Source organism: Ambystoma mexicanum, chromosome 9 (genome assembly GCF_040938575.1).
Source record: "Ambystoma mexicanum isolate Mex_15411 chromosome 9, UKY_AmexF1_1, whole genome shotgun sequence".
In the NCBI taxonomy this organism is placed as follows: Eukaryota; Metazoa; Chordata; class Amphibia; order Caudata; family Ambystomatidae; genus Ambystoma; species Ambystoma mexicanum.
The window spans coordinates 435,097,112-435,114,122 of NC_090931.1; the positions used below are offsets into that span (position 1 = coordinate 435,097,112).

A 17,011-nucleotide genomic window follows, 5' to 3' on the forward strand; every position below is an offset into this window, starting at 1 on the left:
AGGATCTCATTTCTGCTGTGATAATGTCCATTCATTGAAGTCATGGAGTACGAACCATGCAAAAATCTTCCCTGGAGCATCTAATAGCGCTACTGGTCTATAAGGTGATGCAGGGAACGGTCCCCTTTGTTACATACAGGTACAATCACAGACTTGTGCCAGGAATTTGGTATAGAGCGACTTCTGATAACCTCAGCAAATATGTTTAAGATGATGGACCAGATCTTGGGATGGAACTTGAGCATTGCATTGCTCAGCCCATCAGGGCCAGGGGCTCTTGATCCACTAGATTTTGCAATGAAATGTTCTATGTCTTCTATGGAAATCTGCAAGAGTCATGGCTGATGGTTGGGGAGATTGTGTAAAGAAGTAATGGTAGTGGAATCAGCATGTAAGGTAGCAAAGTGCTCACACCACTGTTGCTCAGTAACACTACTGATTTGAATGAGAGGTTGTGTGACATGAATGGCTTGATTCAAGAGACTCAAGATCTGAACAGAATTCTTATTAGGCAGTGAATTTAGCATGATCTCGCCATCACGTTGATAACATCAGCGCTTTTCGCCCACGTACCCAATTTCTATATTTACATTTGGCTGCTTTCAAAGCAGCAGGCCTGTCTGCCGCTTGTAATTGATTAAGTGATTTTCTGAGACATAGAAATTCAGCTTTCTTCTGTTTCAAGTAAGGATCAAAATAATGTCTCTTCTTGCATAAAGAAGGATAAAGAGAAGGAGATGGGACTTTAAAGCATTTTAATGCATCCGTGTAAGATGGTTCGTTGTTAACTGATTGAGTCTGCAAAACCATGTGATTCAATTGCTGTAATCAATTTTCACACCACCAGAAACAAGTTTTGGCATTGTTAACTGTAAGTGTAGGTGTGAACCATTGAGCAGTGGCCTGAGTGCGTTTGCAAGTCCGGGTCCAATAAAGGGTAATCATATGATGATTGCTATGCATTTGATTGACAATTTCACATTTTTCGGCCTCAGCATATAAGCGTTCATTTACGTGAACAAAGTCAGTGATACTCTCAACGGTCCCTCTATGTGGAGGATCATCACATGTACTACGTGGAGGATGATCACCGGGTAGCGAGTCATTGGTCATTAAAATATGTCTTTCATTCATCAACGTGATCCATCTAGTGACCGTAATGTTAATTGTGCATGTGTTGTGAGGAAGGCAACGTAAGTTAAGGTCTCCAGCAACAATGGTGTTAGTAATAGAGGGATCAGTAATGCTAGTATGAAGAAGCTGTTCTAAGTCTTTGAAGAAGGAGTCATCAGAAATGCCAGCCGGGTTTCTGTAGACATTGAGGAGAGCAATCACGTGGCCGTGACAGAAGATTTTTTACTAATTGTAGGTAATGGTCGGGGCTATCCAAGGTTGGATGGTCAGGCCGGCACTTGTTTTGACTGCTACTAAAAGTCCTGAGCTGGGATGTCCTTTGAGGGCAGGGCTTGCAGGTAGTAATACAATGTCATGGTCGTTCCATACAGGGGTATCAACTAACCATGTCTCCTGGAAAGCCAAGATATCAAAGTTTATGCAATTGTCAGAGGAGTCTCATAAGTGAACATGGCCACGGGTAGTCCAGCTTGCCAAGCACAGTTTATAACTATGAATAGACTCTGGTGGTTATGCTTTGAGTGAAGCCCACTCATTTGTGGGATGAACTCCATGATGAGCACATTTAAAACATTCATATGAGGGTCTGTCAGTTTCGATGTTCACTGATTTGTTATGATAATTGCGCAGATCTTGGACAACAATAAAGTCTAGATTAAATAAATACATCTTGGCTTTCCATATTGTGTTCATGACTAGACCCAACGGGATCCATAGTTTAACTATAGACTGGTTGTCTTCACTAAGAAATCCCAAATGGTCAATATCGACCGATTTGATGTCTTCTAGTGCTGGTATTTGTTCAAAAATATTCATAATGCTAGTTCTACATAGGTCAAAGGAGGGATATGATTTCGTGTGACATTTCATAATTAAGGAATGATGGAATGGTTGTGTTTTTCCTTTCTTAATCAAATGTAAATCATGTTTATCTCTCACTGTATTTGCTGGAATGAGGACTTGGCACACACTTTTCGTAGAGGCAGCATCTGTTCACAAAAACCATGGGGCTGAGAATCAAAATGTCAGTTTTAAGGGTAGCGTTTCTTGCTTGCGATTATGTTCGCGCAAGTGGTCAACAACAAACATACCAGATTTCTTATTCTTTTTCGAATTAGTAAATGGCGTGTGGTTTTCTCTAAATTGAGTAGCAAGATAAGAGTCCATAGCTTTCCTAATTTCAGTGCGGCTCTGTTCGAGGGATAAATCAATGTCTTTTGTCAAAGGTTTTTGTAGGTGGCTCTTTTTCTAAGTAGACAGCGGCCGTTCAATTAGAGAATTATTCACATTTGTCTCAGGATGTTTAGCGATGGCTGAGATGAGATCATCCAGAAGCGGATGTGTAACCGAATGGCCTATAATCTGAGATGCAGGTGTTTTTCTGCCTTTAGGTAATGTCTTGTATTTCTTTGCAACTGCCAAACCAGCATTTACAGTTTGTTTTTTAGAGGCAGTAATAATACATATGAAATGTTTAGAACTATTATTAGAAGTGGTTTGGACAGATTTCATATTTTTTGGCTTTTTTTGTTGCTCTGGTGGAGAGAGCTTATTTGAAGAGATTTCTGCATATCTTTTTCGTTTTTTTCTGACATGTGAATATGTTAAAAGGTTTGGTAACTTCATCATCTAAATTTAGATGTGGTTCATGGACAGTGGAAGCTCCAGAGTCATTAATGGCGATTGCCGGCAAGTTGGAAGTGCTATCGCCAGCAGATCGTATCACTCGTGTGAATGTGAGCAGGACAGCCGACTTGGGAGTGCTCAATGGGGGTATTGAGGGATGAGCAGGGTGACTGTTCAACTTGGTTCAGCTGCACATTTTTAAGGATGGAACAATTAGCTGCCTTAATGCTCAATTCATGGGTTATCCAATCAGCAATGTGCTGAATTTGTAAAGATTGAGTAATTTTCACATCAAGGGATTCAAATAGTTTAGCAAGACTAGCTATGGCCAAGTTCTTGGCAGACAAAGTGATTCTGAGCATAGTGTTTGGAATAGAATCACCTTTTTGCACAGGAACAGATCTGCGTGGAGTGGGATGGGTATAAGACACAGTGAGAGGAGAGGATTCAAGTGAGCAGTGGTTAAATAATATAGGGGATTGTGATAAGTTCGGAACAATGTTTGAGTCTAACAAACTAGCATGAAGAGAAATGTCTGAATGAACAGCTTTGCTGATTCCTCCGTCAACATTAGTACCGATAGTAAGTTTGGTGGCACTCAGTGTTGTCAAGTACAAATTTGTGGCTAAGAGAATGCGATCATAGAGTGTGCCACTAGGAACATTCAGCAATCTTAAGTGGGTAGAGAGCGAGCGCACTGGTTGGGAGTCGATTCTGGCAGGCTGATCGGTATCGATTGTAACAATGGAGTGGATGTCTTGGTAAAGGGAGGAGGTATTATCGATGACCCCCGGCAGGTCAGAGTTGATACAGACTGTGTCATCATTGCGAGACGGAGGAGATGGTAAGACTTGATTAGGCATTTTTGTGACTCTGGGTACAGCAGAGCTGGTGATAAAAGTGGTAGCTCGAGGCTGACAGAACTCGCGAATGTCTGCGATCAGAGTTTTGTGCTTATTAAGGACTGCCGGTGAAAGGATAATTGCTTTCTTGGATACGCGTTGGAATGAGTGCGGGCTCGGGAGCACAGCCCTCCTGGGATTTGTAATGTCTGATGGCATGTCAGATTTCAGCGTATATAAAGTCACAGGCATGCATGGTTTGTACGTTAGGGGGAGTGCATAGCACTAAGGAACACCAATGGTAATGAAACAAACCTTTCCTAAATTAGTAGGATAGTACAGTCTCAGGAGTACCGGAATCAAGAAGCCGTTGGGCGCTAGCTGCGCGACAAAGTGGTATTCTCTGGTACTTCCTCCTGGTGCGCGTTTAACACCCCTCCCCACACCGTCCCACCAAATGAGCTATCCGCATTTCAAGATCTTTCTAATGAAAGTTCTGCCTTCCCCATCTGGGGTAACCAGGTGCCCTTTGCTGAGAACCAAATCCCCAAGTAGTGGAAAGTCTCGACCTGTTCAATAGCTTGTCCCCCTGTTTTTACACATAGTCTTGGCATCTTTTTGCAATGTGGTGGCAAAAGGCCATGGTTTTGGTTTTCACGTTGTTAATCGTAAGACCTCTATGCACCCCCTTTGAAAGATTCCCACCTGTTTCCATAATCCAGCAGGAGTTTTGGAAATAGGATAGCATCATTAGCAAAGAGTAGGGCAGTAATAAAATCAGGCCCTATCTTTGGTGCATCAGTCCCCTCTTGCTCCAAGCCAATGATCAATTTTGTAACGTATATGGAAAATAAGGTAATGACTAAGACACACCATTGACGAATCCCACGGATGATGTCAATTGGGGCAGTGATTTCACCCAGGGTGGGCGCCCAGATGTCAGTTTCAGTCTTGAACAATCTACTGGTACCAAGTCCGGGCACATCGCTTTCCCTTCCTTCTATGCTGATATTGCATCTGTGTCTTCACTGATTGGGGGGGGGGGGAACAGGGCATGTGTCAAGTATGGCGAATGGGGTATTGCCTAGACATCCAATGTTCAAGCCCTCTTGTTCTGTGTTAGATGCATATAAGCAAAGAGATTTACCCAGGTGACATCAGGTATACACCCATGAATGGTGTTGGACTTTGCAGACAAAACTCGCTCTACCATTTTCCAGAAGGCAGAACTATCTTTACTTCTCACACCAGCTAGAAAATCCTGCCATTCATTGGCCCTGAATGCTGCCTCTTTTGAGCCACTGTTTTCTTATATGATGCTCTCAACGCCCTCAACGTAGATGTAGTGGACACAGGCCTTTTAATTTCCTTTGTAATGTCATATTTGGCCTGGCAACACTCGCCATCGTACCATGTGGCGTGGCTTAAGATTTTACCTTGAGCCACTGTACCGGGCTTCGTAACCAAGGGTACAACATTTGAAATCATGATTTCATAAGCGTCAATTGAGTCCAAATACATTTTGTTCAAATTATTGAGAACAATCCATTGAAGCTAGCGAGCACTAAGGGATAGATCTGGGCTTTGGCCCCTTGTGTCAGAAGATCATCCCATTTCACTCGTTTCCTGGCAGTACCACCAATGTCTATCAAGCTGGTATGATGCACAATGTTGTGCTGTAAAAGGAGCTTCATTCGGGCTTTCAGCGGCCGATGATCTCTCTCGGTTGCGACTTACCACTGTCATATCTTCAAATAAGGTCCAGTCCTTTGTAGGGGTGTACTAAATAGTTCATTTAATTATTTGATGAAATATTGAATAGTTGGATAAGTATTGGAGGATCTTAATACAGAGCCGAATAGTTGCCTTTTTAATAAATAAGGTTATCTAGATAAGAAAAACATTTTGTAAATTAAATCACACTTTTAAATATGTATATCCATTCTTTTTTGCATTTAATTTCTTTGTTGTCTATTGAAGATGCTTGCATAAACCATCAAAGGAATACATTATCAGAAAATAAACTGTTGAACACCAGCACAGTTTGTATTGTTGTGCATTCATAAGAGTCGCTTATTGGGCAGGACTCGAGTATCTAAGGCTAGCCAAAAAGTATAGTATGCATGTCTGCAGTCACTGCGAGGAGAGACTGGGATGTGTCTGCTTGTGCTTTCAAATATTACTTTTGCACCTGCCCATCTTTAGCTTTCTGGCTCCAGCAAGGCACTGAAACACAAAAGGAATGATTACATCTATTAGCACCCTGCTGATGCTGAAGTGCTACTGGATACACTCCTTTGGGATGCCAAAGCCATGATTTTTAATTGTGCTACTGAGTGGGGATGAGGCATTTGAAACATGTCTTTTCATTAATAAATAGTCTTTGTTTCGGTTGGGGTATGTTTGCAGTGTTTTGGGACATGGTAAAAGAAACCAAACACAAATATATAGGGAATGCTGAGTCCTCCATGGTTCTCAGCTGATCCAATACGGAAGGGACAGTGCTGATTTTCAGATCTTTTTGTACATCCATTTGGTGCAATAGTTCTAAATTGTAATCTTGTATCTCCCTGTCTTTATTACACAAATATCCCTCTTTGGTAACTCTCTAATGTTGGGAAGAATATTTCAGCTGACACAAACGGGGGGTGGGGGGGTGGGGGATTTGTTTAAAAAAATGTAGCCACGTTCTTCAGTGAGATCCCTCTCGCAATTCAAAGGGACTCATTTTGGCAACATGAGAAAGTTGGGCAGGAATTGTAACCTATGTTTCGATATTACAAGCACATCTCTGCCATAGGCACACTTCCCACTGAGCCATCTTACTTGCTTTAAAACCTTGTCCTGTAGGCTGAATACAGTTCTTTTCTGCAGGTACACAACATCCTGAGCTATTTGTCTCAGGGTTTGGAACTTATTAGGATCTCTGCAACAGATATATTAATTCACTTAAATGTATTATTTAGATTTATCACACAGGTCATCAGGAAATCAATAAGCACCTAAACAAAATACAATTTTCCAATAGCGACTTCATAAACAATTGTTCCACTTCAATGGTCTTCAACTGTGAAATACAGGTGCGACCAGAGACACATTCACAATATTGAGACTTTTACTTCAGCTCACCCCTCCCAAGCAAACCACCAGATGAAAGTCTGTCTGTCCAGCACATGAAGGGCAGGGATTTTGCACTTGCACACCTCTGCTCTCCCTGTACTCAATCAAAAAAGTTACAGCAGCATTTGTTTTAGATGATCCTTTAAAAAAAAAAATGTACTTTATTGAATCATTTTCAACATAGACATAATCGGGGACAGATTTAACATTGCCGGGTTACCCCTCTTCCTACTCCACCCCCACCCCTTAAACTCCCTCCTCCCCCAGGACTTGCTGATTACAGTCTTCATTCTTTAGGATGTAGTCCGGGTTTGCGTGGTGACGCCTGTCTGTCATGTCTCTTTTCATGGATACCCATTTAAACTTAGCTTTTTCTTCCTTTACCAATGACTCTCCGTAAAATGAAAAGCAAAAAAATACACAAGGTGTATAAAAGGTAGTAATCAATCATAAAGAAAACAAACAAATCATATTACACTTAGCTGAACCTGGGCCGATACTATGATACCTTTATGTGTGGGTCTGGTTTACCATTTTGGCTTCTGAACAGTGGGGGTTTACTTCTTCAGGGTGACACTTTTTCCATTGGGGGTTTGGCAGATAGGTTTCCGCCCTATAGTAGTGAGAATGAGGACATTTCATGGGGTTTATGATGGATTGCAGGGTTATCGAATGCATTTACAAATGTGATGAGTGGTTGTTTGATGATCCTTTTAAAGAATAAACATGACATGCCTGAATGATTCCTGGCATGCCGACAAAGCAATACTTAATGTATTTTGTGGGAGAAACTATTCGGCTTTGAGTGATAATTAAGTATACAGCCAAAGCCGAATACCTAATTTTCAGCTGCAATTCGGCCAAATACTTAATCGAAGACCAATTTTGGTACACCCCTAGTCCTTGGCGGTGATGAGAATATAATCGGTATGCGATTCTCTCCTGCCAGCTACAAATGTTGTTCTGGCCGGTTGGTCACCTGGCATGCAGCCGTTGCCTTCCCTAAGCTCAAGATTTGCGATAAGCTATTTCAGTTCTGCAGATCTAAAGGAGGATGGCGGAATACTGGCTATTAGGTTTGGAATATCCCAAGCCAAATCCTCCTCGGCGATTTATATCCTTATTCACATCCAGAGGTTCAAATTGAATGTTTAAATCGCAGACAAGCAGTACCGCTGAGCCATGGCACGTGGACTCTGGGAGACGATTCAATCTATCCATGACGAACTGAAGACAATCGTCTGCGCTGGCCACATTAGGTCCATTGTAGACATTAAACAGAATTATGCGCTTTGATGGTTTTATAAGTATATGGATTTCTTTCATGTCTGCAGTATTGATGAAAGCTGGTCTGACCTCACTATAGAAGCGAGAATTGATCCAAGTCACCAGGCCGCCATATGGCCGTCCTTTTTGGGCCTTGTTATGCCAGGGATGTATATGTGGTGTAACCATGGAGATGCTGTGGCCTTAGTTCCCAGGTTTCCTGGAAACGGAGCACCTGGAGGGCTCTGACAAATTCTCGCCACTCATTACATTGAAAGTTCTTCTCTAAGTCTGTGATGTCCCATGATAGTAGGATAAATGACGCAGCCCGTGGTCCAACAAGGGAACCGCACGTTTGATTAGAGAATAGTCATTATCATTCAGGCTTGTGCTCCCACATGTTAAAATTGGGGCACTTTTAATTGGTAAAGGTGGGAAATCACTTAAGATTGTAGCATCCTGCTGTGAAATATCTCTAAATTGGGTATGTATATCAGTTCTGGTTACTGGTTTGCTAGGACAACGTTTATTGGGCTGAGGTGGGTATGCCCTCAATTCGATGTTAACATTGCTGGGAGGAAGAGTTCGATACTGCAGAGCAAGGAGGTTCTGGGCTAGGTAAGAATTTAATAGCTCAATTCTGACATAATCCATATCCAATGGGTACTAACTATGTTAGTTGGAAATCAAGAATCCGAACGGTTGAAAGGACGTTGAAAAGAGAGAAATTGAGAGAAAGAACAGGTGGAGGATGGTCCACTGAATGGCTGCCAACCGGCTGTCCCCTCAGGGCTGGTGTTGTATGGCCCCATGGAATGTAGGACCAGGACTCGTGCCAGGAGGCTCCTGGGTGCAGTGAAGTGAGTATGAGGCCTCAGCAGCCAAGCTGCATTGCTGGAGCAGCCCAGCAAGAGTAAACCCTGAGCTCTACAAGTTGGGCTGGGCCTTGGCCGTGTATGTCGGGAGCAACCCAACAGGTGTCAAAGATGTAGTCGCTGGATCTAGGACACTGTGTGCTGGTCTAGTGCAGCCGGACACCAGAAGATGCATCCGTACTGGAGGCGCGGCCCCCGACTGGGAGATTTGAGGCCTGGGGAGTGGGAGACCTGTGCAGTGGACACAGTGACACGTATTGCAGGGCCCTATCCGGCCTTCTAACGTGCTCCATAAAGTGCCAAGAACATTGGACCTCCACATTAAGGTACAAGGCTGAACCACAGTCAAGTGGCAGCCTGCGGGCATTGTGAGACTTAGTAGAGCTAGAGTCTTGCTGCGGTGACGACACACCCAACGCTATTCTGAGCAGACCATTATCTGCATGGGCCCCGGCTTGGGGGAATTAAGCTGTTCCAGTCACCTGCAGCAGGTACAATCCAGAAAGTAGAACTTTTTAAAGGACAAGGGATCCCTACACCTGCTCATTGATTGTGCTGCCACCGGCCCCTGGACTGTTATGTAGCTGTTATTTATCTTAGGGCATGTCTGTTTGTTTCCCAGATGTGGTGGGGGTAATCATGGTAGGAAAAGGAGAAGCCGCTTTTGTACTTGATTCTCTCATTCTCCCCTATCCTTGGAGCTCTGTTTGCCCTGCCCTTTGGGATGGGAAATGGTTGAGGACAGTGGCATCAAGTGGTGAAGTTTGCTCAGTCATCTAGCAGGTCACTTTGGGTAGCTGTGCTACCCTATATATGCATGCGACCTGAGCAAAGAATAATAGGAAAGTGTACAGGAACCCAAACCAGCATATTCACCGTAGCCTGGTTGCGGGTGTTCACTTCGAGCTCTTGTTACAGCTGGTCTTGGGATCAGGGTGGTATGGCGTGATTCCCTCGACTATTGGTAAAGGGCTCGCCACCAGGCCCGGGCAAAAAATAAACAGACTTAAATTGTTTTTTGCCAACATGTCTGTTTTTTTATTCAAGATTATATCCACAACACAAATCCATCAACTAAAATGAATCAATCCAGTGAATGCCACACGTCTCCTCCTGAAACCCAATCGAATACCTGCATCGATGGGGAGATAGTTTACAAATTCATTCAAAATAACCCAGTGTAACGGTCAGAAATGTTAACAAGAACGTAGCCATCCATTAGAGACCGAAGAGAAAATAGCTCCCAGAGACTCAGAGCAACAAGATTCACACATGCTTGGGGAATGGTGGGGCCAGGAGAAAACTCAGTATAATTGTACAGACTTCAAACGGAATGAATGGAGAACCACAGACCCACCCACAGTGCAGCCCTGCAAGGAAATCATTATGGCCGATACAGAGGAGAATGCGGGTGATAAATGCTCGTCGGCCGAACCCAGCGTTGTTGGGCCACCGCCGGTCCTGATTTATCATGGACATTCATACCTGCAAGACGGGTATGCGAAGGCCGGAATGCCGCGCTTCGGCAACTTAGCAGAGACACGGGTGGCCGGCTGTTACGACCGTAATGGCGACTCGGGCCGCGGAACCGTGTTCAATGAAACGCTGGATGGCTGCCAAGCAGCAGTTCCGCTCAAACTCGGAGAGCACGATATTCGGCAGACACTGCCCGAAACACCCTTGAACCCCAACCACGTACCAACAAGCACACATTCACAACAATTCACGTACCTGTTTAATGGGGCCCGAACAGGGCGCTGGAAATGGTTGGAGCCGGGGAAGGATGTGGTACGCCATGCTTCAAGGGAGAAAGGGGCGGGGCTTGGGAGAACTTTTATAAACTGGAGAAGGAAGTAGATCCTGATTGGCCTGTGAAGTTCGGCATATATAAAGCCACTGATGAGAGGAGGAGGGGTGTTCATTCTTGGTTTTGTTGCAGAACGAACCAGACGGCCAGACAGGAGCTGCAGAAGGCTGGTGGGCTTATGACGACTAGGAGGAGAAGAATTGCCAGTGGTCCTTATTACATTCCCTGCAAGGAACCATACAAAGAACACTACATCAATACAGACAGAGAGGAGAAATAATTCCTGCAGTAAAGAACTCTGCACCCACTTTTATTTTATTTTTGTGCTTCAACCAGTTGTAAGTCTGAATAAAGACCACTTTTCTTTCTTCAACCGCCGCCTAATTGTCTCATTGTCACACCCAGGCTAAGTGTTTTCATTGTATTGCACACGATGATTACGTAAGTGGCTGTAAGGGATGGCACAAAGAAAAGCATGTATCGCTAATGTTACACAAAGGGGCAGTCTGGCCTTTGGAGACATCAGCAGGGTTCCCTACATACCACTTCCTGTGAAATCCTGTAAGGCACGATTTAAGGGAATTGAACTGTGTTCGACACAGTCCATGCCTTATCTACCTTTGAGATTCATCTGCTTGCCAGAATATGTCTCTGCTTCCACTTGAACCATATATAAAGGTGCCTTATTTTTGTGGTAGAACAAACTGGTGAAGACATTCTCTGTGCCACACCGTTTGTATGTGTATTCTAACCTCATCTACTTTTGATAGTCGTAATACCTTTTCATATATCTCTGTCAAACATTTGTTTCCGTTTCGTATACCTTCTTTACGCTAAGTGATCACCACTCTATATGCATGACATTTTTGTAAGTATAGTCCAGAAAACAATACCCTAGTACTTCCCTCTTGGAACTTTCCAAGCTCCATCTTCTGTCTCATCAGTGCATACAAGAGTTAGGGCAAGGCTTTTAAGAAATTAATTGACTTGAATTTGGTGATGCTCAATTATGGCTCGCATTTGCTTAATTGAATGAAGCCATGAATGTGTACCCCTAAAATGCTTCGGGTGGCCGGCCCCACGTTAGTCCGGGATTTATATATTGGACAATAAAACTAGGTAGGTCTAGGCTCTGTCAATCCAGGAATCTCCTATGATGCCCTACATGAAATATAAATAATTCCGGCCCCGCAAGTATGACTGTGGCATTGGCATTAGGGGAGAGGTGAAGTGCATGTTTGGTGGAAATTATGAAGTGTGCATATGTTTCCTTGTCATTGTGAATGTACTCCTCTGTATACCACATAAGAAAGATAACTATACCCGCTCACAGCCGTCCCCATCTACACCCAAGAGGGTGAGATATGGGTAAATGTGGCAGGCACCCCACAGTGGTCCAGCAAGACGGTGAATGTGAATCTTGAATTGCTTGGTGACTGAACAGCTCATCATTTGATTGGGGCTGTTTCTTATTTTTATAACAGTGTTAAAGAACGCTAGCCACAGTAAGGCTTTGGTTAGCATGGCCAGGAGCCAATAGCATCACTGCTACGGTCATCATACCAATAGGTTGTTTGTTTCTCATTGTTTTGAAGTAGATACAATTTGAGAATCGTATCCAGATGCATTTATGTGAAATGTTATACTGGGGCTTGGGGTTGGAACTTAAACACTAGGAAGGCTCTGTTTTCCCTAATTCGTTTTGCATCCTCCCATGTATGGTCAGGCCTTGAACCCACTATGGTTGATGGCCTTTTGTACTCATTCTCATTGTCCTCTTTTTGTTCCTCCAGTGACAGCCCGCCTTCCTAAAGGCATAGTGGACATGCTTCCAGACTGTGGCTGAACCCGCAGCCGCCGGAATATGCAGTTCAGGGCCCCACTTGCCAGCGCACACGCAGTGGACTGTGTCAGGGGGCCGGCTGCCACGACACGCAAGGCCACGGCAGGGAGGCATGGTGACAACTTTCAAGATCGCCGTGCTTGGGGCGCAAGGGGTCGGAAAGAGTGCCATCGTCCGCCAGTTCCTTTACAACGAATTCAGCGAGGTGTGTGTGTCCACCAAGGCACGTCGCGTCTACCTGCCGGCCGTGGTCATGAACGGCCACGTCCACGACCTGCAAATCATGGACTTTCCATCCATTGCCTCCTTCCCAGTTAACACCTTGCAGGTAAGTCAATGTTCGGCGGAGACAGAGATCTATAGGGATACCAGAGGATGTTTACTTGCTCACAATGATTCTGAAAGTCAATTAGCCCCAGATCTCCTGGCCTTTCTGAAGAACTGACCTGTTTGGAAATCACTATATTTTCCTATATGCTCTACCACTTTGGCCGGAAATGGTGAATCGTGATTTGCTAAACTACTCATCCACAAACGTTTTTTAGATTAAGTCTTATAAGTGGGTGGTGCCATGCTGGGCCCAACTGCCATCTGAAATACTTCCTTACCCCACAGGACTTGTAGAAGGACAGCAGTGTGCCATGATTTGTCAGAGTTTTAGGTCTACCCTACCCATGGGGGTCATATTTGTGACTTATGCAAATACCTAGGCGTTTGGTGGCATATCAGTGGTATATCGGCTGATATACCACCAAACGGATTTACTGTTACCACTGCAATACCACAGTTTTTGGCCACACCGCCAAACCTATAATGAGGCAGACTGGGGGACTGCCCTCTATTGTGTGCTCAGCTGGAGAAAACTCAACATCACTCTTGCATTCACTTCTTGGTAAACTGATTGAACACAGATGGGAGATATCATACAGCTGGTAGCTGATATCCTTTACAGAAATCAAAACAGAGTGCTGAAATGATCTTCAAAGCAGCAAAACACGTGTCCAATGTGTGGTCAGAAAATGTCCTTGATAAAGTTCCCTGTCTTTTCTTAAGTGGGTGAAATAAGCATTAATAGTGAAATGTGAGAGCTCTGGGAGAGTGGAGACGACGTGGATGGGCAGTCTGAGATGCACTGGACTACAGGGACATTTGATGAGATGTCCTGACAGGCTCCAGTCTCTGAAAGATGGGACGGACTGTGGCAGAGCCAATCACTTGTGACTTAGAATACTGACATGTGACTTTCTCTGCACCATTCTGACATTGGGTTGTCACAAAATCTCTCAATGTAGAAGAATATGTACTAGGCTCAATATTGATGCTCCACTCATGGAAGCTAAGATGTAATTAAGTCCAAGTACCTTACAGAGCACAAGTGTAGATACTATGCACTTTTTCAAAGGAGGAAGACTAGGCACTCGCCATAATCATGTTTTAAGTAAGCCTTGTTATATTTTTGAGCAGTGCTCCAGTATTTCAAAACTATCATTAAAAAAGCCTGACTTAAGAACACCCTCATATCGTCTGTTACAGACATCATGTGCATAGGGACACCATCACATACCTAGGTATTGTCAACATATGCCTGGCGCATAACTATGTGCCCATCTATAGCCATTGTATGCCTGTTCTCATTTGGTCAGGGGCAATATCAGGATAGATAACCTCATGCATTAGCGAAAGCTTCAAAAGCCCAGATATGTCCACCGCATGCCAGTAAGCACACTTCTTCACACAAAGATAACATTTCTCAGAATACACTCTGCCTCATCCAGAGTAGAAGCACCCAATGGAAGTGACTCATGTTTTGCATGTACAGAGATCAACGGAGCGAAATGTACCAAAAGGAACTCTGCCTCGCTCACTGCAGAGGCCCCAGAGGCATTTAGGCACACACAAAATAGGGCAGCGTCCATTCTGGCAGATGCAGCAAGCATGCCTGTAGCTGCTAGTAGATTGTAGGGCTGAAGAAAATGGCAGCGAGTAATCTAGTCTTCATTTAATAGAGCTTCAGACATGCATGCAGTTCCTGTCCATATGAACATGCTGTGCATCAGATCGCTTGTGCATGAAGGCAGAGGTGCAGAGCAGTACAGGGAGAGACACATCTGAATCGGAAACATAGGCGAAGCAGCACTAAAGCAAACATGGTGTCGGGGGCTCCTTAACACATCAATATTCAAACATTCTTTACTACAAGAGACACCAGGGCATTAACAAAAGGGGATTTTCCCTGGTGAAGAACGTAACAATCTACCGGAATAGACCATCTCTCAACAAAGTTTATGGCAAGTGAGAGTTAGAAAAGACAAATAACAAGGAGTCATCTGAAATTCAATTCAATGCCACTTTTATTCAGGCCGTAAAAAGTAAGACAGCAAGACCGATACAATTTCATGGAAGTTGCATTCTAAAATATTGTAGTGCTTGATATATGTACATAAAATTCTAAAACAAGTAAGATTAAAAATAATTAAGACGCAGATTCACATTTACGAATCTACATGTCCACAGTTATCAGTGGGCAAACCGAAGGAGAGTATATGCTTGCAGACCCAACGACTAAGTTTTAAGTTATGAAGCTGAGTCACCCTGCTTGGTATTTAAATTGCCTTTAAATCCAAGTTCACAATTGGGCCTCAAAAATTGTAGCCACAGTAATCTGCAAGCTGAACGAGGAAACGTAAACATTTGCAGCCCGCGCTCTCTATTAGGCCAATATTGCAGGTTTAACATCATTGCCTTTAGACAGTAACTGCCTAATTTGCGTTTTGAGCCTCACTAGCCATGCTGATGGATGAATTTAGCCACTGCTATACTATATGTCATCCGAATCCGAGCTTTTGGAAAGGTCCAAGGCGTCAGTTGTGATACGTATTCCCACTATTTCTAAGATGGGTTTAAGGTAAAGTGCTCTCGTGCCCTGTGTTGTATGGCATAGGAAGATGCAGTGAGCAACTGTCTCCTCACAAGTGCTGCAATGTTGGCCATAAACCTGTATTCCCTTCTCCCTGTGTCTTTGTAAAATTAGCCAGCTTTAGTGTGCCCAGTTGGAAATTAATGACCAGGGCACGGGCAAATGGAAGGTTAAGGAAAACAAGGTATTTCTCAAAGCCAAAGTCCTGTTTGATCCTTGGGCAACTGAGGGGCAGCTTCAGGTTTCTGCATGCTGGCACCATGTTCTCCCTATAATGATTTACAGAAAGCTTGCTTTTGATTTTGGTGAGCATGCACTTATTGATCAGGACGGGAAATAAGTCCTGCTCATTCAAATCAAACAAGCCTTCTTTAACATGGGCAGCCCGTGGCAAGTTAATGCACCCCCTCTAAGCTTAGTACATGAGTTAGATCATTCCTAAAGGGTGTGAGTTTGGGGGTCTGCGCAGCCGAAACCAATATACGATTGGTTTTGTTGCAACAATAACTATAGGCACAAGTTCGTTTTGAAGTGCAGTAAGGTGCTAGATGCGCCCTGTGGCAACGGGAGAAGGGTTTTAAAAAAATGTATTTTCTTTCTACAGTAGGCGGTGTCCTTACATTTGCATACCCCCAAAGTTCCACTCCAGCAACCCCCAAAGTTCTGCCAAAACTCATCTGAAATTTTGTCATGATCTATCATTGCAAAATATCAATTTTGACCATATGCACTAAAGAACCAAGAACCAAATTTGTATAAAACATATTTATTCATTCGTTTTTTTAATATTGAAACACCCATAATTAAAAGCATTAAAGTGTCATGTGCACCGAATAAAGTGTCTTGTGCATAAGCACAAAAATTACATCCTTTGAAAATAACAATTTGCTCAGAAATTGCCACAGCTACACAGTAGCGTTATGTCCAAATACGAGTAACATTCGATAATGTCAACAGTAAATGTATGTCCAACTATCATTTATGGTGTGGCCATATTTGATGAGTAGAACTAGTTATCATGGACATAAAGGCCATATCATGCCCTCATTTATGTGAACCACAGTCATGTGGTAACAGCCTAACCCAACATGTTTTGTTCTGTGATATTTAATAAAGAAACTTTCTGAACTTCTTCAGGGGTTTTAAATCGATGCGACTTCTATATTGAACTGGTACGCCTCACTTATGTCAATGATATGTTGGAGAAGTGGATAAACACAAATCTCACTGTACTTCTTTTCAATTTCTTCCACCTGTGATTAGTTCCAATGTTAATGAGAATCAAATATTGTGCAACAACACTGCATTCTCAGCACCTCCTCCTGTGCCACGAACAAAGGAACCACAATAATTGCTGTTCATACAAGCAATTAACTCTATAATTCATAGAATTCAGCGAACAAGTGGCGCACAGTGAGCCTGTGCGACTTTCTGCGCCAGCCGCGTGTGCTAAAATCCATTTCCGCGCACAGCGTATTCATGGATTTTAGCTTCCAAAACCAGCCGTGGCGCAGAGTGGCGCAGCGACCCTGCAGCAGCGCCAGTTACGCCCCAACCCCTCCCCGTGCGCCATGCACAGCG

General features: G+C 43.6%; 1 protein-coding gene across 4 annotated transcripts in view; it reads left to right on the plus strand.

Moving 5' to 3' along the window:
* RASL10B (RAS like family 10 member B) overlaps nucleotides 1-17,011 on the plus strand; it is a 654,925-nt gene that overhangs the window by 284,019 nt on the left and 353,895 nt on the right. For all 4 annotated transcript variants that reach the window (XM_069614917.1, XM_069614920.1, XM_069614919.1 and 1 more), the window contains exon 2: nucleotides 12,464-12,841. In XM_069614917.1, the coding sequence (XP_069471018.1) occupies nucleotides 12,626-12,841 (216 nt within the window). In that variant the 5' untranslated portion in view covers nucleotides 12,464-12,625. The remainder of the gene's footprint in view (nucleotides 1-12,463; nucleotides 12,842-17,011) is intronic.